General features: G+C 39.3%; 2 protein-coding genes across 2 annotated transcripts; both read left to right on the top strand.

Moving 5' to 3' along the window:
* Positions 1-4,804: 4,804 nt before the first annotated feature.
* Positions 4,805-5,602, top strand: LOC149216605 (uncharacterized). Its single transcript, XM_089390023.1, has one exon. It carries the CDS (start codon positions 4,805-4,807, stop codon positions 5,600-5,602), a length of 798 nt encoding a protein of 265 aa, XP_089246149.1.
* A 945-nt stretch (positions 5,603-6,547) lies between these two features.
* Positions 6,548-7,156, top strand: LOC149216604 (uncharacterized). The gene has a single exon (XM_089390022.1). It carries the CDS (start codon positions 6,548-6,550, stop codon positions 7,154-7,156), a length of 609 nt encoding a protein of 202 aa, XP_089246148.1.
* Positions 7,157-23,343: the final 16,187 nt, after the last annotated feature.

Here is a 23,343-nt window from a genome sequence, read left to right as displayed (position 1 = left end):
AACTCTTTCCTTGGTATTTTTTTCTCATAATGATGAAGTGAGAAAACTTTGGCATGAGCGATTTGGTCACTTAAATTATCGCTCCCTTCAAAATATATGTAAAGAAAATATGGTGACAAGTCTTCCTATTGTATCTTGCAGAGATGGTGTTTGTTCGGGATGTGTACTCAGAAAACATCATCGGGATAGTTTTGAAAAACGTGCCTCTAGGCATGCCTTCGGCCCCTTTACAAATTGTGCATAGTGATTTATGTGGTCAACTTCCAGTTGTTTCATTCTCTGGCTACAAGTATTTCTTAACTTTCATTGATGATTCCTCCAGATGCACTTGGGTATACTTCTTAAAACTCAAGAGTGAAGTATTTCTTGGCCTTTAAGGCCTTTGTTGAGAAACAATCTGGACATCAAATTCTTAATCTAAGATCTAAAAATGGAGGAGAATATGTTAACAACAAATTCATCAAATTTTTCCCTGAGCATGGAATTCAATTGCAACATACTGTTCCATATACTCCACAACAAAATGGTGTAGTCGAAAGGAAGAATCAGACCTTAAAGGAAATGGCTAATTGTATGCTTCAATCTAAAGGACTTAGTCTTAATTTTTGGGCAAAAGCAATTAGCTGTGAAAATTACATAGTAAATCACACTCCTACTAAGGTTTTAAATAATATCACTCCAAAAGAAGCATGGAGATCAATTAAACTAGATGTAAGTCACTTTCGTGTTTTTGGAAGTGAAGCGTAGGTCCATATTCCAGATGAGAAACATAAAGCCTTAGAACCTAAGAGTGAAAAATGTATTTTTGTTGGATATTCTGAAGATGTCAAAGGATAGAATTCTTCAACCTAAATCCAAAAATTTTATCATTAGAAGAGATGTAAAGTTTGTTGAAAATATATCAGCCTACGAGCCTAGTTCGGCGAATGTGCCACCTCTCTCTATCCCTTCTACTTCTGAAAATATTTCTTCTTTAGATGATGACAATGAGGATGAAAATCCTCCCCCACCTTCTCGGGATCCTCTTTCATCTCCTCATATTCAAAAATGGGTCCACGCTACTCGGGATGCAGCAGGTTCTCTTGCAGGTGATCCTACAGATCAGCATCATACACATTCTTAGTTTGATAGAGCCTCTTCTTTACTGGCTCAAGCTTCAACGAATTATGATTCTGATATCTTTGCATAAGCTTCTGTCCATCCAGATTGGGATACAGCTATGAATGAAGAATATAGTTCATTATTGGAAAATGATATATGGGACCTTGTTGCTCTTCCAAAGGGACGAAAACTTTCTAGATGCAAATGGGTTTACAGAACCAAGTTTCGACAAAATGGAAAAGTTGATAAACATAAAGCTCGTCTTATTGCTAAGGGTTTTTCACAAGTTGAAGGCATTGACTATACTGAAACCTTCTCCCCTATTGCCAGAATGAACTCTATCTGCCTTGTTCTTTCCCTTGTTGCCTCTTTCAAATGGAAAGTCCATCAGATGGATGTTAAATCCACCTTCTTGCATGGGGACTTGCATGAAGAAATCTATAAGGAACAACCTCCTAGATTTATACAAACAGACTCTAGCCTTGTATGTTAGCTTAAGAAATCACTTTATGGTCTCAAGCAAGCCCCTCGAGATTGGTATGCCAAAATGGATAACTTTCTTTTTGGATACTGGATTTTCTAGGCGTCATTGTGGCAATATTGTCTACACCAAGAAAGTGGGTAAGTCTCTTATAATTCTTGTTCTTTATGTTGATGATCTTATCCTTATTGGTAGTGATCCCAACCTTATAAACCATGTGAAGTCTAGCCTTAAAAAGCAGTTTGAAATGACAGACTTAGGACAATTGCATTATTTTTTTGGTCTACAAGTCTTGCAATCCAAAGTAGGTATTTCCCTTTCCTAGTCCAAGTATGCATGTGATATTCTATGCCACTTTCACATGGAAGACTGTAAGTCAGCCCGTTCTCCCTTTCAGTCTGGAGCCAAAATTTCAGTCACTTGTACTTCCCTTGAAGTTGATGCTACCTTATATCTTCATCTTGTTGGAAAACTTTTTTATCTAACCCATACCCGTCTTGACCTTTCCTTTGTTGTTGGAAATATTGCTCGGTTTATGAAAAACACACATGAAAGTCATTGGAAAGCAGCTAAAAGAATACTTCGTTATGTTTGAGGTACAATTTAGTTTGGGATTCATTACAGTGCAGAAGCATCTCCTCTATTGGTTGGTTTCACTGATTTTGATTGGACCGGTGACCCTGATGATCAGAAGTCTACTGCAGGTTATGTCTTCACTATTGGTTCTGGACCTATTACATGGGCTTGCAAGAAAAAAAGTGCAATTTCTCTTTCTTCAGTAGAAGTAGAGTATCGTGGCACCATAGAAGCTAGTAAGGAAGCCCTATGGCTTCGTCAGATCCTGTTAGAGTTTGGTTTTCAGCAGCAACATCTGACTAAACTTTGGTGGGATAATCAAAGTTCCATTCAACTATGCAAAGATCTAGTCCAACATCAACGCAGCAAACACATTGAACTACAAATGTACTTCATTAGAAAGCTCATTCATGACCATGTTCTTGAAGTGCAATATTGTTCAACCGATGATCAAATTGCAGACATCTTTACAAAGGCTCTCACAGAGGTGAAATTTACTAAACTTCGATTTATGGTTGGAGTTCAAGAAGTTGTCACTAAGGGGGGATAGTCTCTAATGCTTCCTTCCTTCTCCTATTGTGTCATCTTTGTACATCCTTCAATCCTATCCCAAGTTGTTCTTAAGGGGGGATGTTAGGATATTCCGACGCATAGGAAATAGTTAAGTATAACTTGGTCTAGTGTATAGTTAGGTAAAGTGTGTTCCTTTAGTATGTACTTTTTGTAACTTACAATCTGACGGTCATGATATGTTCTAAACATGAAGTGATTCGACAGTTCATTCTCTCCTCAGTATTACCGACACTTGATCCGTGGCTTAACACCTAATTGGTCCATGATCTCTATTTAAAGAGCATGGAGGGTCATTTGTAAGGTGACCGTTCATGAGATAAGATTTTGTAAATTTTCTTTCTTTTACATTAATAAATTGCATGAAGTTGTCGTGTTGGCTCAGTCCGTGGATTGTTTCCCTCTTTGAGGGTTTTAACCATGTCAAGAATACTGGTGTACTGATTGATGATCTGTTTGTGAGCGGTGTCCTTTGGTGTTCTATCTAAGGAACTTAACATGTAAATTCCTACAAACAAATATACACAGAGATTTCCCCTAGATCCCAAAATTGGGACTACCAAATTGATTTTCATTATATTTCTTTCAATATTACAATAAATATAAATATGTGTCGAATCTTTCACAAACCCCGATCCACTAACCCTGGATTAGAACCTAATCGTAGTTCCCTTGACCGGATCTACAAAATACCATGGGAAGAAAACCATTATGCCCAAAACCATATGCAAAACCCATGCACAAAACCATGGGTAGGTCCGCCCACCATCTTTGGGTTTGTGCAACTATTATGGGGTCTGCATAAAAAAAACTCCCAGGGCACTGCCTCGGACCCCGTGCAAGGGGGGCTATCGCACCTGATGCTAGTCGTGGAAAGAATATAATACATACCCAACAATATAAAGATTATTTGAAAAAAAAATGAGATATATAAAATGTATGACTCCAAACTTGGTGTAGCATGTATTGCATTGAGATCAAGTGGATTTAATGAATGACGCTTCAACAGATAATGCTATCCTTATTGCAAAGTGGAAACTAAAGAATCAACCAAGTGCCATGGATGTGTAGTGACAACAAATTTAGTGAGGCTGCCGACATTCATTTCCACCCATGCCATGGATTTTCTTCAGATGGTGTATATTTAAAAGTGGATCAACTTAATCATGGATTTAGTATGCTCCACTACTCCCACGAACTAGGCCAAAACCATTGGATGTTCCACAACTAGAAACTATAGTATCTCATTACATTGGCGAATACATAATCTTCAAAGATGGCAGTGATTATTAGCTCTTCTATTTTTTTTACACCAACTAATGTCTAGTTGTTTCAAAATTCAGGTAACAAAACAAAAATGGTGGCATTTCCAACAAAGGAAGTGGAATTTAGACGACTTCCGAATTGCCAACAACATCACTGGAATTAACCGTATATTAATAAATAAATATTTAATTAACATGTAATCAATAACCATTATGTCATTGTGTCATTAATTAACATTAGGTTAAGTATGATTGATCAAAAGTATTAAAAATCCATGAATAATCAGTTAAATTAATTAATATAAGAATTAATCAATATATAAACATTTAAAATTACATTTAAGTTATTATTTTAAAAACAAAAACTATATTTTAATTAAATAAATAATTAATGAACAATAATTAAGTGAAAATAAAATAACAAAATATATATTAAGTTAAATTAATGTAACATAGAAGGTCGGCGGAGGCAGTTGGTTGGTAAAGTCGAACTCGTAAAGACGGTCAAGTCTTGTGCTCAAACCTGAGTGAGGGCGTTGACTAGTCGCGGTGTTACTCGTTTCTTAGGCCAAGCCCGCTCACCTTTTAAGGTCGGCGGACACGGCTGGTTGGTAAAGTCGGACTCGTAAAGACGGTCAGGACTTGTGCTCAAACCTGAGCGAGGGCGTTGACTAGTCGCGGGTGTTACTCATTTCCTGGGCCAAGCCCTCTCACCTTTTGTTTTTCTGAGCGCGCACTCCTGGCTTGCATCCGTCGACTGCACCAGCACGCCCCTGGCCTCTGCACCCTTCCGTTCGTCCAGCCTCAGTCAATGGAGGCCAGTGGGGACCCCGATCCCCCTCCTTCGCCGCCTCCGGAGGTGCTAGCTTTCAGATCAATGGTAGCTGCTGGACCAAAGCGCCCTCCCTCAACTATTCAACAGAAGTTCGTTAAGAAACTGGACACGATTCCATCAGTAGCCCTACCAGAAGCAGAAACCTGCAAAGCAGCTTTGAACCTTGAGGAGAGAGGCCTCATAGGTCAGTTCATGGGCCTCTGGCCATCTCCCAAGTCAGTTGATGAATGGACCCAAAGGAACTGGAAGCCCCAGATCAAAGAGGGAGTCAAAAGTTATTTTGTAGGTAAGGGTTTATTTGTGTTTGTCTTCGAAAACCCAGATGACAGAGGCTTAATCTTTAGAAATGGACCATATTTCATGGGACCCCAGGGTCTTTATCTGAACAAATGGTATCCTGATTTCGATCCCTCCCAGGACATCCCCTCTGCTGTCCCAGTCTGGGTTAGGCTCCCCCATTTGCCACTTCACTGCTGGAACCAAAAATCCCTTCAGATCATAGGTAATGCATTGGGAAAATACATAGATCAAGCTGCGAGAAAAGACCAGTATTCATGCGCCCGTATCTGCGTAGAAGTGGACCTAGAAGAGGGGTTACCGGAAGCTATCAAACTCACTGTAGCTGGGTGGATGCATGTCCAGGAGTTGGACTATGAACAACTACCCTTTAAATGCAGACATTGCCATGGTCATGGACACTTTGCAAAGAACTATAAAAAGAAAGCAGAGGAGCAAGTAGACAAACAGAACGGGGAACAATGGACTCTAGTCTAGAAAAATGCAACCTCAAAAAAGGCACAGGAAAAGGCAACAAGGATGGAGGCCCTAGCAGTGCCAAAGCCAACCAGGAAACGGAAGCAATTCCAAATGGGACAGAAAGTGCTCAGAACAATCAAGTAACCCTATCCCAGGAGAATGTAGAACAGGCAGACACTCCACCTTCAAACAAAGAGGAAGGAGAAGCAATTCAGATCGAGGCCAACCAAGGCAGTCCCTCTAATCCCTCATATGCAGAAATAGCAAGGAAAAAACCAGTTGAAATCTCTGGTTCCTCGGAGGATGAAACCTACGAGTGACAAACGAAAAAAGCAGGAAGGAAATCCCGCAAAGAAAAGAGGGAGGAGGAGGCAGAAAGACTCAAAATACAAGGAAGCCAAGCTACAATAGAAATGTCTATTGGGCGAAATATTAGACCAAGGCCTTCCAAGGGAGGCCTCAACACTCCCTTAAGTAAATAATGAAACTCGTCTCTTGGAACTGTAGAGGACTGGGGAACCCCTCCAAAACTGAAGCAGTTAAGGATCTTATGAAATCAAAACCATCAGATATCCTCATGCTCCAAGAGACCAAAATAGAAGGCCAAGCCCTTCTAGAGATCAACAGTTCAAAGTGGAATAAAAGAACAGGCAAAGCTGTCAGCTCAAGGGGAACTTCTGGAGGGTTGGCAACTCTTTGGAACGAAGACCTTTTTCATCTGAAAAATCATCAGGAAACACAACACTGGATCTTTACGGAATTGATGCACAAAGCAAGTAAGTTGTCTATTTCCCTTTTCAATCTTTATGTCCCAGTTTCTTACTATGAAAAACGAGAATGATGGAACTCCCTCTCCGCCTTTTTAGAGCAGTCATCTCCCAGCAATATCATCATAGCAGGGGATCTCAACATCATTATGAAAGCAAAAGAGAAGAGGGGGGGGGGTCAACCAATATAGACCCCATGCTAGACGTGGTGGAGGAGCTCTTTCAGTGCTGGGACCTCTTGGACTTCAATCCTGTTCGCGGCATTTACACTTGGTCCAATAACAGAGTGGGAACAGATCACATCTCAGCACGTTTAGACCGATTCATGGTACAAAGCTCCATAATGATGAACAAAAAGATAATCATCACTAAAATTCTGCCTAAACTCGCTTCTGATCACAAGCCTATTCAGCTCCTCTTGGAAGATGAAGAAGACCTGGGACCTATTCCGTTTCGGTTCAGCCCTCTATGGATCGAGAGAGAAGGTTTTATAGAGACAGTGAAGGTAGCTTGGGCCAAAACTTTTATGGTATCCCCAAGCTATGTCTGGGAGCAAAAGTTGAAAGCCACAAAACAGGCTTTGAAAAACTGGATAAAGAGACCAGCCCCCTCTCCTACCGAGCAAAGAAAGGAGTCAGTCCATTCATTGCAGACTCTACAAATAGAGATGGAAAGCAAAGATATCACAGCGGAGTTGCTGGAAAAAGAAATAAAAGCCCCACGATCCACATACCAATCTTTCAGAAAGGAAGAAGAACACTGGAGACTCAAATCCAGAAGTCTGTGGCTGAAGGCTAGAGACTGAAACACCTCCTTCTTCCACCAACAATATAGAGCGAGATTGTCAAGGAACCACATAGCAGAAATCAAAACAGCTGAGGGCAATGTTTGCAAAGGATTTAACCAAGTCAAAGCTGCCGCCGAAACCCACTTTAGGAATCTATACAGAGAAGGAACTCACAACAACAATGAGGAAGCCGCTGAATTCATCGCTAACATCCCTTCTCTCATCAACCCTGAAGAAAACGCAACTCTCTGCAGGCCAATCACTGAGGAGGAAATCATAAACGTTATCTGGTCCATGGACGCAGACAAGGCTCCCGGGCCTGATGGATTTACAATCCATTTCTACAAAGCTTGTTGGCATCTTATCAAAGCTGATCTCCACAAAATGATAGGTTGGTTCATGAAAAAAGCCAAGATAGGTGGAGGAACCAACTCCACTTACCTTGCTTTAATCCCCAAAGACACCAATCCGGAGTCATTCGCAAGATTTAGGCCCATTTCGTTGTGTAACGCTTCATATAAAATTCTGGCTAAACTGTTAGCAAATCGGATCAAGCCCCTGTTAAAAAGACTGATCTCCTCTCCTCAAGGTGGTTTCGTGGAAGGCAGGCATATTCTGGATAATTTAATCCAAGTTCAGGAGACTATACACTCAAGCAAGCAATGGAATGAAAAAGGTATGTTGATTAAATTAGACATGGCAAACGCCTTCGATAGAGTTGATCGCTCTTTCCTCAGCAATGTCCTTCTCGCCTTTGGCTTTTCGACCCAATTCGTTAATCTTATCAAAGCTTGCATCGACAAACCATGGATTGCCCCTTTAGTCAATGGCCGCCCCACAAATTTCTTCCAAGCCTAGAGAGGTATCAGGCAGGGATGCCCTCTCTCCCCATTCCTGTACATCATAATGGCAGATTCCCTCAGTCGTAAACTCACTGCTGAAAGACTAAACGACAACATTCCGGGTCTCAAACCTTCCCATGGAGCTGATGCCCTGAACCACGCTCTATTTGCTGACGATTCCCTTCTCCTTGGCGGAGCCTCCATCAGAATTGCCAAAGCCATTGACACAGTTCTCAGAAGTTATTGCAGAGCCTCTGGGGCTTTAATCAATGAGAGCAAAAGCGAAGTTTTCAGCTAGAATATAGATCAGAGGGAACTCACTGGCATAACCACTCTCCTCGGATTCAAAGGTCAAGCAACATGGGATAGATTCAAGTACCTGGGCCTTCCCATCATATCAGGAGCCAATAAAAGATCGCTTTGGAGCGAAATAATCTCGAAAATTAAAACAAAAATTGCAGCGTGGGGAGGCTATTGGCTGACGAAGGGAGGCAAAGTAATTTTAATAAAATCCATGCTGTCGACACTACCAATCTTCCAGGCAGCGTTTCTCTTAGCACCAAGAAATGTGACGTAGAAAATATCCAAACTACTCAGAGACTTCCTGTGGCAGGGAGGTAAGGGTAACGAAAATAAAATACATCTGGTGAACTGGGACGTGGTGAAAAAAACAATGGCAGAAGGTGGGCTGAAAATTAGAGACCCAGCTCTCGTCAATCTAGCGCTGGGAGGAAAGATTTTGTGGAAGCTGATCCATGAGCCCTCTCATCCCATTAGTGTCTCGCTGCGTACAAACTACGGACCCAACAAATCCCTCAGCAACCTCCAGAACGCAAATATAGTAAACAACACGTAGGTGTGGAAATTACACTGTAGAAGCAGCAAGTTCTTCAACAAACAGGTCCACAGGATGCTTGGAAACGGCAAACACACCCACCTGTGGCTCGACAGTATTATGGGGAAAGAACCTTTGAATAATAATGAGGACATAACTGATCTCAGGGACTGGCTGAAGCAAGCAGGAGTCAACACCATATACGACCTCTCAAATTGGGATCAGCATGGAGATTGGGCAGGATGGGATTTTCATGGAGTCCCAGGCCGGTTATCCCATCAACAAACCCTGCTTGAAGATCTGCTGGAGGAAGCAACCCCTGTCAACAGATCCATGAAAGATAGCTGGGGTTGGGGCCAGTTTGGAGTCTACACCACAGCTGCAGGTTATAGAGCATTGCAGGCCTCAAGAAACAGTAGACAAACACTGGCCTTTTGGAAGAATGTGTGGGACTCCCTAGCCTTACCAAAAGTGAATTTCTTCTTATGGACTCTGGTCCATAATAAACTCCTAATTGGTGATAACCTGGAAAAAAGGAATATAGCAGGGCCGCACAGATGTGGGTTATGCAGCAGCAATTTCGAAACAGCCCAGCACCTTTTCTTGGAGTGCAATTTTGCAAAAGAGGTATGGGGAATTATTTTACATGAATTTCAGATTATATTGCCTTCACAAATCTCTGTTGCAGATCTCTATGCCACATGGAGCCTACTCTATTCCCAGCGCATCCCTTCCAAATCATTTTGGAGAAAAATTTGGACAACACTCCCCAAATACGTTTGTTGGCAGCTTTGGCTGGCCTGAAATCAGCTGATCTTCAGAGAGATGAGGCACACTCTGTTGCAAGTTGCTGCAAAAGCTAAATCCTTTCTCCTGGAAGCGGCCCAACAACAGTATTTCAAAGAAGACCCTTTGTTACTGCCTGAAGAAAAAAGATGGCTAGGCCAGCTAGAGCCTTACCCGCGTAAGCATCTCCTCTCTCCTCAAAAGGCCAATCAGGAATGGCGCATAAGAGACGAAGATGATAATTTTCAATCTTGGTGGTGGTCTCAAAACTTATCCACAATTTTCTTCGACGGAGCGTCCAAAGGTAATCCCAGCGTCGCTGGTGCTGGGGGGGTCATCTACTCTCCGGATGGGGTTTCAAAAGACTGTTTTAGCTGGGGATTAGGCCAGAAATCCAATAATCAAGCAGAGATTCTTGGGCTTCTCAAAGCTTGCCATATTGCAAGAGACAAAGGTGCCAAAGAACTTCAAGTTTTCGGAGATTCAGAGATAATAATAAAAAACCTAAAGTTGGGAATATTGTTTAGCAATGCCACCCTCAACAAAATACTGGACAGATTGAAGAGAGTTCTCCTAGACTTTGACACGTGCAAGTTTTATCATATTCTTAGAAAGTCAAATAGTGAAGCTGATCAGATGGCAAACAAAGGCAGCTCTCTTATGAAAGGACTGCTAATTGTAAACAATGAAAGCTTTGTACAAATGCCATGAAATCCTAGTAGATCATAATCAACAACAGTTAGAACTCTGCAATGTAATAGGGGTCGCTCCGGCAAAGACCCAAGATCTTTTCAAATAAATAAAATCCATAACCGTTTCAGTTAAAAATAAAATAAAAATTAATGTAACATAGAATTTAAATTACTCAAGGTGTATATGTTGTAAAAGGAAAGTAGAGTGCCTTTTTTGGATAGTGAGTTATGGCCTATTATGTTCTAATAACAAGTGGTTTCTATAATAGATTATCAACAAAACTAGATTAATAATAGGTGATTTTTTGTAATAGACTAAGTTGTCTCTCAGTTTTTTGGTGGCCATGATGTTATCTTCCGAAAGATTTGTAAACAAGATGTTCATATACAATATTTTTGATTAATAGAAATCTTCAACATTAGTTCACAAAAAAAACATTTAGTTGTGTGAAAGAAGATCTTAATCACCTCTTTTAAAAAATCATAAAAACTAATAAAATTATAACTTTATTTTAAATTACTATTATTATTAATACTTTAAAAAATAATTAATATATAAGTTAATTGTATATACATTTTAAAAATACATGGAAGATATTCATGAGTTTCTCTCACTTTACTATGGTGATTGTAGATAGGTTTTTTTATAATATCATGGAGCAATACACTACTTATCAATACCACATGCCCAAAATTTTCATCAACATGTTAACCAAAAAAAAATTGTAATGTTATTTTTAAGAAATTATGTTGTGTTTTTTAAGGTTCCTTTTTAAAAAATAAATATATGTATTTGTAAATAAAATTCATATGATTTATTATTATAATTGAAAATGTAATGAGTTTTTGAAAATTATTTTAACATTTTAATTTTAGTTATATATTTGCAAAGTATAAAAGCATTTTAAGATTATTATAATTTTGCTAATTTAAAAAGTTAAAATGGATAATGTAAAATGTTTTTTAAAATTATATTAATAATTTTCTCTAACCAATGCACTTATTTATTCTATAATATTTTGAGAATTAATCAAAAACCAATTTTATTATAAAATTATAGATAAAATCTAAAAATTTATTATTTTTTTTAATTAAAACTTATATAATGAATATTTATATAATGAAACACTGTCTATTTAATATAACCATCATAATAATAATAAAACAAACAAACAAACAAAAATCAAAATATTGGTTTTTTTTTCATTGTTAAATATTATCTAAATGGTGAGGATTCAATAGATTGTTAATTTCATAACAAAATTTTGAAAGTAAAATGGAATACAAACCATACTTTTATGTTTTTTCTAATTTTAATTATATATATTTTCTAATTTCAATAAATGGGTGTTGATTTTAATGAATAAGTGTTCACCATTCTTTTTTCATTACATTCATTCTACTCACCAAAATAAGACCCCTCAAATTGGTGTCTATTAATTTCAAAGTCAAATTATGCATTTCTTTATTGCTTTTCAATTTAAGTGGGTTTCAAATTCGCCTTTATTTATTGTGCCTCTGTTTTGACTTTGATTTTAACTATCTTGATCGTAGAAATATGCCAGATAAGACTTTGATTAAAATGTTACCTTCATCCTTATTCATCATAATTTAGAATAATTTTGAAATATGTAATACAATGAAGTTTATTTGTTTATTGCATGATTTTATGGTGCATTTATTTTAGACTTTATTTTAAATCTGCTTTATTTCATAGTTATCCTTATTTTGATTATTTACTTAATAAATTTTCATCCTTATTTTGATTATTTACTTAGTAAATTTTTCTCAATTAGATAAATAAGAGGTAAAAAAGTGACTTTATTTCTCTCTATCCAATACTATAATATTTCCAAAAGCAACCATCAAATTTAACATTATTTCACATACAAATTAAAAAATCAGTTAAAACTCACAATAAATAAACCAACCTCCCTAATTCTCTTATAAATGTTGGGCGGTCATTGACATCAACCCAATTGATTCAAATTGTCCTTGATTACTTTGTGCACCATTAGAAAATTCCCAACACATACTTTGATGCATCTCTTGTTGTTTTCAGTCAATTGGTTAGAACATCCCTACATCCCTTTGGTAGCGGGGATTTCATGAGTCCAAATTTAGTAAGAACTTTGTTTTTTCACGTTTCCTATGGTTTTGGAAATGGTTTTGAGCAATTGAAAATAAAGTGTCATAATCTCATTCAATGAAAGTAAAGAAATGACTATGGTTGTTTGTCATCTGCAATAAAAATCAAATTATTAACGCAACTATATAAATCTGTAAAGGTAAATCATTGCTAGAATTTGGTTTTAAACCTGAAATATTCAATCCACTACTTTCATGGTGAATTGTAACTATAATATTTGGTGGAAAGAAGCAATGAAAAGGGAAAAACCATATATGTATGTGCATTCAAATGTCTCACATATATTACTTTAATAATTAAAATAAATCTTTATATTTTAATGACCATATAAAATCACAAAATACCCTCTAAATATTTTTCTTTAATAACTATGTAAAATTAAAAATCAAATTATATAAGATAAAAACTTTAATGACATCTATTACTTTAATAATAAAATAAATCTTCATTCTTTAATGACCATATAAAATCACAAAATACCCTCTAAATATATTTCTTTAATAACCATGTAAAATTAAAAATCAAATTATATAAGATAAAAACTTTATACATTAAAGTAAAACTTACCTTTTACGAAGCTTTACAAAATTTAAAGGGCTAATCCCCATCCTATACTCCACTATAAATTGGTCAATGGAATGATCTTGTGACTCACCAAGTAAAAAATGCAAATGCAACTAACTTGACACATTAACAAAGAATTCCAACAACCGTTGATTGAGGGGCAGTTTCTTATGCAAGTTAACAACCCAACCAACCAAGGTACGATACTTGCTTTCAAAGGTAGGATCGAGAGCTTTTTCCTACTCATATTCCTTTACGCCTGCTAATAGTCATTTACGCAGACTTCTCTTATTTTCCGGACACCGGCGAAGAGAAGCAACGAGCGCCCAGAAATGCGGTGGTCATTTTTGTGGCCTAAGGTCTAGATTCGGGGTCTGTAAAGCTAGTAGGAAATCCTTTCATAGTTGTATGAATCGGACTTCACTCGGGTGGGTGTTCACCCTAAAGTGTTCCTGAACCAATCATAGGGTATTGGTTCCCTCTCATTCGGCTCTCTGCAATTTCCACTTGCCACGAAAGCTAACAAGTGAGTGGGATTTCCTACTTATCTATCACCATATACATATTTATGCCACATACACGGGTTCAATATAGCCTATGTAGCTCTCTTTCTCACCTGCTCATAACCAGATACAAGAGAAATTTATAACTGATTGTCAACTAAGTAGTTGGTTGATTACTCCTCCCCCGCTCATTTCAGAATGAACTTGCATACCACTGAACGAATATTATCACTGCCATCATAAAGTATAGGTCCATTTGTCAGTGCCCACACCAGACTCCTTTGGTAGTGTGAATGTGATTCAGAGATGAAGCCCTAAACATCCCCATTATAAGAAGTCAACACATTGTGCAAGGATTTTAACTTAACTACCCCTCTGCAATCCCTCTGCAGTAATTTGAGTCCCTTTCAAAGCGATGGAGGGGGAGACGAAGAGTATGAAAATAGTTGTTAGAAATATGAAGAGAGATTAGAGAGAATGTGAGATTTCACACATATATCTCACACTTTTTTATTGATCACAATAGTTACATATATATAGGATATAAATGACTTATTCCGACAAATATAAATCTTAAGAAAGTGGATTTAGATAGTTATTACAACTCACACATATGAAACATTAACTTCTAGATTCACATCTCGGAACTCACAATGACACATGTAAGCATTACTTCCAATACCCTTCATTAAAGCTTACATGTAACAAATATAGAAAACACACATTATAATAATAAGGATAATGTATGTTTGATTGGTCTTCATCAACACTCACATCCAACTCGCAAACATCGCTCTTTCACCACCACTTCTTCGAGCTGTCACTTGACCTCCATTTAAAACATAACCGCCAAACATCGCTCTTTCACCACCACTTCTTCGAGCTGTCACTTGACCTCCATTTAAAACATAACCGCCTCTGACTATCATTGATAAAATTTGCAAGATCAAAAATATTGACAACTCGGCTGGTCGAAGCTTCCGCGATAAGAGTCGTCAATGAACCATCCTATGGACCAACCACCATTTGTGGGATATTTCCCTTCGTCAAGTAATGAACCATTCTATGGACCAACCACCATCTGTGCAATATTTCGCTTTCGACTATTCGTCAGTTACTAAGATGGAGGTTTGGATACTGAATATGTTCAAAAGCTGATCAAACAACTTGACCTTACTACGACAATAATTGATGTTTCAGACCTAGAGGCTTCCAGTTTAAGAACCACTAATCCATTTTATAACCAGAATAAAAAACTACCACAAACATACAAATAAACTCACACAATAGAAGAAAAAGAAAAACACAAAATAATAGACTTTTTAATTTAATGCTTTGGAGCCCTGCATAAATCTGAGCATGGAACGTTTTGCCATCAACGCTGGCAAAACTGAATTTTTGGCCTACTAGCCCAAGGCACTGGGAACAATTGTTGTAGATGCCCCCAAACTTGAAATCAGGAAACTAGAATTGTACCCCGCTCATTTGCTGCTAACTTCCGAGCCTTGTCATACCAACACGCGCGTAGAGGTTCCTTGAATGCTCAAATGGCACATGACAGATCTTGTCATTGACATCTACTTAAGCAAAGATCTGGATTTTCTCTAGCATAGATCCTTATGTGATTGACTAGTCAATAGAATAAGCGCATTGAAAGGTTGTTAGAACGTCGAAGGCTGAAATCATAGTGTACTTTATGGTTCATGCTTCGTAGCACGTGGGCACGTCGCTCCTCAACTTACAAGCTTGAGATTTCTGCGAACATTGCGTGACTTCTGGTGAAGAATCATCCTCAGAATTATAAGTTCTCGACTAACATGATCATGGATATCTACAATAATCGGTCATAGAAGGGCTTATCCCAAATTCCTCTGGAGCCACCATCAAATCCTCTTCACGCATCCTTGCAAATATGAGAGAGCATGGTTTACGTTGTCTTTGGTGCATTAGAATCCACACCTGGACTCAAAGCGGACAATGCTGCAGTTTTAGAATTCAAAACAAGTCGAGTCAACAATCATCTTTGTTTAATTCTCTAAATGAGTTCTTGCCACCCCTCATATCGGTATCTGATGCGAAATTATAGTTAGACCCAAAGCCTATGAACTTCTGATTTCGCCCAAACTGTCTGCTCGACCTGCTATTTATAGTTCCAGAGAGGGAAATTTGTGAATGATTGGATCTGTGGAACTCCTTATGCAGATGTTTTCATGCCAAGAAATCAACTTGTCGGCATTTGTATCAGTTTGACAGAAGACCGTGAATAATACTCTTGAACAACAATTTTACACTCTGGTTCCTTCTCACAATCTTGCTTGGACTCCAGATCTACACACAAATAATTCTACATACAAAAACACTAAAATCAAACACTCAACTAATCTATTTAGATAAGATGAATAAACTTAAGGCTCTCTCACCTTTTTTATTGATCACGATAGTTACATATAGGATATAAATGATTTACTCTGATAAATATAGATAAGAAAATTTAGATAGTTATTACAACTCACACATAACATCAACTTTTAGATTCACACCTCGGAACTCATATGGCACATGGAAGCTTTACTTCCGATAATAATCAGTGCAATGCCTGCAGCTTTCCTATTTCATGTGGGGATCATAATCTGTGGTGGCCTATGGCTTCCCTAGATTGAAGTTGAAGATTTATCCACTATTGAATTGCAAGAACCAGTGGATAATGTGAAAATCGTTTGTCACAAAACTTTCTATCCAAAGCTCTGTTATTACAGGCTCTTTCCCCAATCAGGATCGTCCCCTTCACAACCCATAAAGATTCTTTACCTTGCTATAATGGTGGCCTTGGATGAAGAAAACTAGGCTTTCACTCTCATAGCACTATCTCTCTTTTGAAGCACCGCTGTTATTACAGGCTCTTTCCCCAATCAGGATCGTCCCCTTCACAACCCATAAAGATTCTTTACCTTGCTATAATGGTGGCCTTGGATGAAGAAAACTAGGCTTTCACTCTCATAGCACTATCTCTCTTTTGAAGCACCGCTGTCTTAAAACATTGACTTACGAACAGTCAATGGAGCGGCGACGATGGTACAAAGGCGTGAGGCAGAGTCCAAGTTGTAAGTGGTACAACTCGGTAGTCGCATGAACTTTTCTGGTAAACAAAGCAAAACCTCCACCCACGTGTCAGATTTTTTATTTGATTGAACGACAAAATGGAAGTATTAGATTGGTTGGGGGTAATAATGTCTTCTCACCCCAAACCCGCAAAGAAAACGCCTATGAGCCTAATATATATTTTACGTGGTCATTTTTAACACAACTCACCTATTAAAAATTTAACATGGCAATTTGTAATTGGCCAAGTGTACCGAGTTCAAGCCACAATTTGATATTCTAAGAATTAAAAAAGTTTTCAATGAAAAGTATAAAGCAGCCATGTAATAGTCTTGAGGTGTAATAAATCTATATTCCCACCTCATAGATTTTTCCTATAGTGGATATCGAGGTGATGCAGGAGCATCTAGGTCATCATGATCGGGTGAAGTCTCTGCCAGGTTGGAAGGTTGTTTGAGTATTTGGATTGTTTCTTTATGATTAGTTTATCACGTCATGAGGTAGGATTTTATTTTATTTTACTTTTAGTTGCTATGTTAGTCAAAGTTAAATGGTCGGTTAGGGCTGTTATGGTCCGAACAGTAATAAACGGTAGTTTAAAATTGATCTGTCAACTTAAAGAAGAAAAGACAAAAACTGTCTAAATAAAGATCTTATAATGTCAACCGAACTGTAGTTACACAACCATATCATTTATGTTCAACTGAAAGCAATGGCAGTTTCAATTAACTGTAACCAGAAATGTATAAAAGCAGCAATGTAAGACAAGAGAAAGGTTCAGCAATTTCATAATAGAGAAATAAAAAAACAAAGACAGATCTTATTTCCAAAACTGTCCATCAGTATCATTGCCTATTTACTGTACTACTGTATTTTTTTTTTCCATTTATCGAATTGTTAAGAACAGTGCTAACAGACAGTGAACGACCACTGTAAGGTCGTGTTTTCCTTGTGTTCTTATCAAACAAACAAACCACAACAAATTCATGCAAATGTCCAAATACAGAGCGAAGAACCAACAAATTGAGCCACAGTCCGAACAATGAAATACAACAAGACGACCAAGAGGAAAAAGAACCGGAAACAGAGTGCCAGAGAAACCAAACCACAACAGAGGTATTTTCGAACAGTTCTTCATAATTTTCATAAATAAAAATGGATATAACGAAACTATGTTCTTATTGCTATTGACCAAGATATAGATGTGTTACATTCATTTATAAATAAAAACAAGTGTCGTGTCCAGAGTGGACAAACCCTAGCATAGGGTTTGGTGACAACAACCCCCATAATTCAAACAAACAGTTGATCAGAATAGGAATTACAACCAGACTGAAGCTCCATCTTCGAAAGTGACATAGATTACATACGAAAAGCAAAAAACGGCAAGCTACAAACCCTACAGAAAACTCAAAACCCTAACAGTGCATCGACGGATTTAAGAGCCAGAGCCTACCGACAGAGAGAGTTGCTACATTTGGAAGACTGAAACCAAAAGGAACCCGCGTACCCAGGTCGAGCCATTGACCTGCACATACAAACAGAGCACAGTCAATACATTTGTATAGTGATGAACTAAAGTCGAAGCAAACATAGAAACAGGAGGGTTCTATATGTTACCTGAGTAAGATAGACCAAGGGTTCGAGGAGCAGAGTTGTTGATGAATCGACAGAGCTGAGACAGAAGGAGCATTTCTGGTCAGTATCAACGCCAGAAGAAGGTCGAATTGAATCAGGGAAAGGATCAATTACCTGTTCAGAGCCGCGGAAGTCTATTATCTTGTTACCTTAATCCAAAAATGTCAGAAGTTAAGCCATTTCACACACAGAACAGAGACCAGAGGCAGCGTAACAACAACAGAGGCAATAAAACAATAACAAGGAGCGACTATCGGACGAGAGACCAGATTCTAAACCCAAACCATAGAAGAACGACAGGACAAGACCAAGGAGCTTACCGTGTGAAAAGAATTCGAGCGAGCACACCTCCAGAGCCAGAACAGATTCGAGACACAGGAGAAAACCACAAGCAAACACATAACCAAGTTTGGAAGGCCGGCATTCACCCACAGTCACACCCAGAGGAAAACCAGAGATTGCCATATTTGCTAGAGCAAGAACCATACAGCATAACCAACAAACCCTCGTAGAAACCTCACAGCAGAACAGAACAATCGCGAATGACTGTGAAGCCAAAGCGTTTTGGCCAAAGATCAAACGGAGGAACCAGGCCCGAGGTTCGTAGGTTAAACTTGAATGCCACAATAACTCACTCCTAGTTGCCAAACAAATATCTATTGACCACCTTGCATGCAGCTGCTGAAAATAATACCCAAATCTAACACGTCATAAAGTCTGGCAACAAGTGTAAAGGTGAGGACAGGCGGAAGTGTGGCCCAGTGTCGGTTGGGTTACATTAGAGTGGTATCAGAGCAATTGTTTATATTAGTAGGAGAAATGGAGAGAGGAAGGCGAGGTCGTGGCACAGGTGCTCGAAGATTGGCAGAGGAAGGACTGAGAGAGGAGATTAGAATTCTTGCTGCCCATTTGGAGGCAGTAGAGGTAGGTAGACGAAGAGATCCGGAAATAGGCAATGACAGTGAAGAGGAAGTTGAAGTAGCAGCAGATGGACCAGAAGGTGAGTTTGCAGAAGTGAGATTGTTGAGATCTGTTTTAGTAGCAAGTAGTAAACCCAAGCCAGAACTCCCGACTTATGACGACAGCCTGTCTATTGAAGTTTTATTGGATTGGATTAGTGAGATGGATAAGTACTTTGAGTGCGAGGAAGTCAGCGAAGACTGCAAGGTTAAGTTCGTTGTGACGAAATTGAAGGGACATGCAGCCCTATGGTGGGATAGTGTCCAGAACAAGAGGAAAAGATTGAGCAAGACGCCGATTAAAACCTAGTCAAGGATGGTGGCCAAGTTAAAGGGCAGATTTCTATCAAGAGACTATCAGATTGCATTGCACAGGGAGGTGCGAAATCTGAAACAGAAAGGACTGAAGGTAAGGGAGTACACAGAGGAGTTCTATCGAGTGAATTTGCAAGCCGGATATACAGAAGATACAGCGGAAAGAACAACTAGGTATGTTAATGGGCTAAGGTTATATATTTTGGATGAAATTAATATTTTGTCTCTGAATAACACTGAGGAAGCGTATCAGAGTGCGATGAAGGCTAAGGAGAAAATTACCAGAAGGCAGAATGCCCGGAGAGGATGAGGAGCCGGCAGAGGGAAGGGCCAGACCTTTGGCAGAGGCCGAACTACTAATAGCAACGAGGAAGGCAACAGTTCTAAAGCTTCCGGATCAGCAGACAGAGGTGATACCACGAGAGGCGGTAGGTCATCCTAGCGAGGCAGGGGAAATGGTCGAGGTAGAGGGGTTGGTTATTAGTGTTATAGGTGTCATAAATGGGGGCACCAATCGTTTGAATGTCCAGAAGCAGATCAAGCTGGACAACGGGGTGCGTATGTGGCACAACCAGAGGAAGCAGCGACACCTCCCCAAGAAGCAGAGAATGCTCCAGAGACAGGGGAAGCTCTGGTGCTGCATAAGGTGTTGTTAAAACCAGTCAAGGAGGTCACTGAACAGACGCAGCAGAAGGCTTTGTTTAGAACAATTTGCAAGTCGCGAGGTAAGTGTTGTAAGTTAATTATTGACAACGGTAGTACTGATAATTTAGTGTCCACAGAGATGGTGGAAAAATTGGAGTTGAAACGCTTGAAGCATCCCAACCCTTACAGAGTTTCATGGCTGCAAAAAGGCCATCAGTTGCTGGTGGATGAACAGAGCGAGGTAGAGTTTCAAATAGGCAGATATAAGGACAAAGTCGTTTGTGACATCATGTCGATGGATGTATGTCACATACTGCTTGGCAGGCCTTGGCAGTATGATAGGAAAGTGGTACACGATGGATTGACGAACTGTTATAAATTTGTTAAGGATGGAATCAAGCATATGCTTGTGCCCATCAAGGAAGAAGGGACAACAGAGACTAGTGAACCAAGAACATTGTTGGTCAGCGGAAAATAGTTTTTAAAACAGGTTGAGGACAGTGAGATAGGTTATGCAGTTGTAAAGAAAGCAAGGACAGTATTGTTGCATACAGAGGTATCAGATTTACCTACGGAGATCCAACAAATGTTGCAGGAATTTACGGACATAGTTGTAGATGACTTGCCAGACAAGTTACCCCCCAAATGGAGCATAAGTCATCATATTGACTTCATACTCGGAGCCAGTTTGCCGAACAAAGCGGCATACCGAATGAGCCCCAAGGACAATGAAGAAATTAGGAAGCAGGTGCAAGAGTTGTTGGACAAGGGATTGATAAGGGAAAGCTTAAGCCCTTGTGTTGTTCCAATGGTCCTCGCTCCCAAGAAGGGAGGATAATGGCGGATGTGCACGGACTCAAGGGCCATTAATAAAATCACCATCCTGTACAGGTTTCCACTGCCGCGGATGGATGATATGATCGATTGTTTAAGCGGGGCAGCTTATTTCTCTAAGATAGACTTGAAAAGCGAGTACCGTCAGATTCGGATACGAGAGGGGGACGAGTGGAAGACAACCTTCAAGACGAATGAGGGGCTGTACAAATGGCTGGTCATGCCATTTGGGCTGAGCAATGCACCCAGTACATTCATGAGGTTAATGAATGAGATGTTGAAGGAGTACATTGGGAAGTTTGTGATAGTATACTTGGATGACATACTTATTTTCAGCAGGACAAGGGAAGAACACCTTCAACATGTGCGTAAGGTGCTAGAGAAATTACAGCAGAATAAACTGCTAATAAATTTGAAGAAATGTACTTTTCTGCAGAAGGAATTGATTTATTTGGGGTTTGTAATAGCAAAGAATGAATTGAAGATGGATCCGGAGAAGGTGGCAGCGATAGTGAATTGGCCATCTCTGAAAAATTTATTTGAGGTACGTAGCTTTCACGGATTAGCAAGTTTTTACAGGAAATTCATAAAGAATTTCAGCGAAATTTGTGCACCTATGCTAGACACCATCAAAAAGGCCAGCCAGCCTTTTCGATGGACAGAGGCAGCGGAGAGAAGTTTCCAGTTGTTAAAGAGAAAGATTACTGAGAGGTCGATCCTAAGATTACCAGATTTCAAGAAGTTATTTCAGGTTCGCTATGATGCCAACGGGACAACAATTGGAGCTGTACTCAATCAGGAGGATAAGCCGGTAGCGTTTTTCAGCAAGAAGCTGAATGAGAGTCGACAGAAATACTCATCGTATGATAAGGAGTTCTATGCTGTTATACAGACATTAAAATACTGGAGGCATTATCTATTGGGAAATGAATTTGTGTTGTTTTCAGATAATTCTGCACTATAGTGTGTAATGCAACAGCACAAGCTGAACCACAAACATGCCAAGTGGGTGGAGTATTTGCAGAGTTTCAACTTCGTATTGAAGCATATTAGCGGGCAAGCAAATAAGGTAGCGGATGCGCTGAGTAGGAAAGCTTTACTTCTGCAGGAAAGCATTGTGCAGGTGCTCGGTTTTGAGCACTTACAAGACTTATACCAGACAAATATAGATTTTAAGGAAGCATATGAGGCATGTTAGAATCCCTTAGTGAGAGATAATAGTCCTTGGTTGGACTACAATCTACAGGAGAAGTTGCTGTTTAAGGGAGGACAGCTGTGCATACCTGACTACTCGATGAGAGAGAATATTATTCAAGAGAAGCATAGTGGAGGTTTGGCCGAACATTTCGGCATGGACAAGGCACTCGAGTAGCTCAACCATTTCTACTTTTGGCCAAAAATGCTGAGAGATGTACAACGATTGGTGCCCAAATGCAAACTTTGCCAATTAGCAAAGGGTCACAGTCAAAATATAGGACCGTATACACCGTTACCTGTTCCAGGCAGACCATGGGACTCAGTCAGCTTTGACTTCATCTTAGTTCTACCTAAGACACAGCGGGGATACGACTTAGTAATGGTAGTAGTGGACAGATTCTAAAAAATGGTGCATTTTATTCCTTGCAGAAAAACCAGTGATGCCACCCACGTGGCCCACTTGTTTTTCAATGAGATTGTCAAGTTATATGGATTGCCTAAATCTATCCTTTCGGACAGGGATGTGAAGTTCACGGGACACTTTTGGCGTACCTTATGGAAAAAATGGACACACAACTAAGCTACAGTTCTGCATATCACCCGCAAATTGACGGACAAACAGAGGTTGTAAACAGGAGTCTGGGAAACCTGTTACGAAGCTTGGTCAGAGAGAATTCGTAGATGTGGGAACCAGCGCCTGCACAGGTATAGTTCACTTACAACGACTCGCCTAATTGCGGCACATGTTTCATTCCATTTCAAATCCTGTACGGCATGCATCCTCGCGGAGTGCATGAACTGCGGGACCTTGGACTACAGGAAAGGCGAAGCACAGACGGAGAAGATTTCGCTAACACGATGAGAGATTTGCATGAACAGGTAAAAATTAAATTACAGGACAACAGCTTAAAGTATAAACAACAAGCAGACTTGAAGAGAAGGGAAGTAAAATTTGACGTGAGGGATGAATTCCTCGCGCATTTACGCAAAGAACACTTCCCTAAAGGTACATACAATAAATTGAAGTATAAGTAGATAGGACCTTGCAAAGTCCTTCGGAAATTTTCAGCGAATGCCTACGAGATACAGTTGCCACCCGGAATAGGCATTTCACCTATCTTTAACGTAGCAGACCTGTTCCCTTACA

Source organism: Pinus tabuliformis, chromosome 1_1, assembly GCF_031772625.1.
Source record: "Pinus tabuliformis cultivar Carrire ecotype Pingquan chromosome 1_1, CPIR1, whole genome shotgun sequence".
Taxonomy (NCBI): domain Eukaryota; kingdom Viridiplantae; phylum Streptophyta; class Pinopsida; order Pinales; family Pinaceae; genus Pinus; species Pinus tabuliformis.
Note: the sequence above shows the minus strand (reverse complement) of the source record. Positions and strands in the feature narration are given on the sequence as shown.

Bases quoted from the DNA above. Each gene is read 5' to 3' on its own strand.
- LOC149216604 (XM_089390022.1), top strand. From the start codon at position 6,548: ATGCTAGACGTGGTGGAGGAGCTCTTTCAGTGCTGGGACCTCTTGGAC.
- LOC149216605 (XM_089390023.1), top strand. From the start codon at position 4,805: ATGGAGGCCAGTGGGGACCCCGATCCCCCTCCTTCGCCGCCTCCGGAG.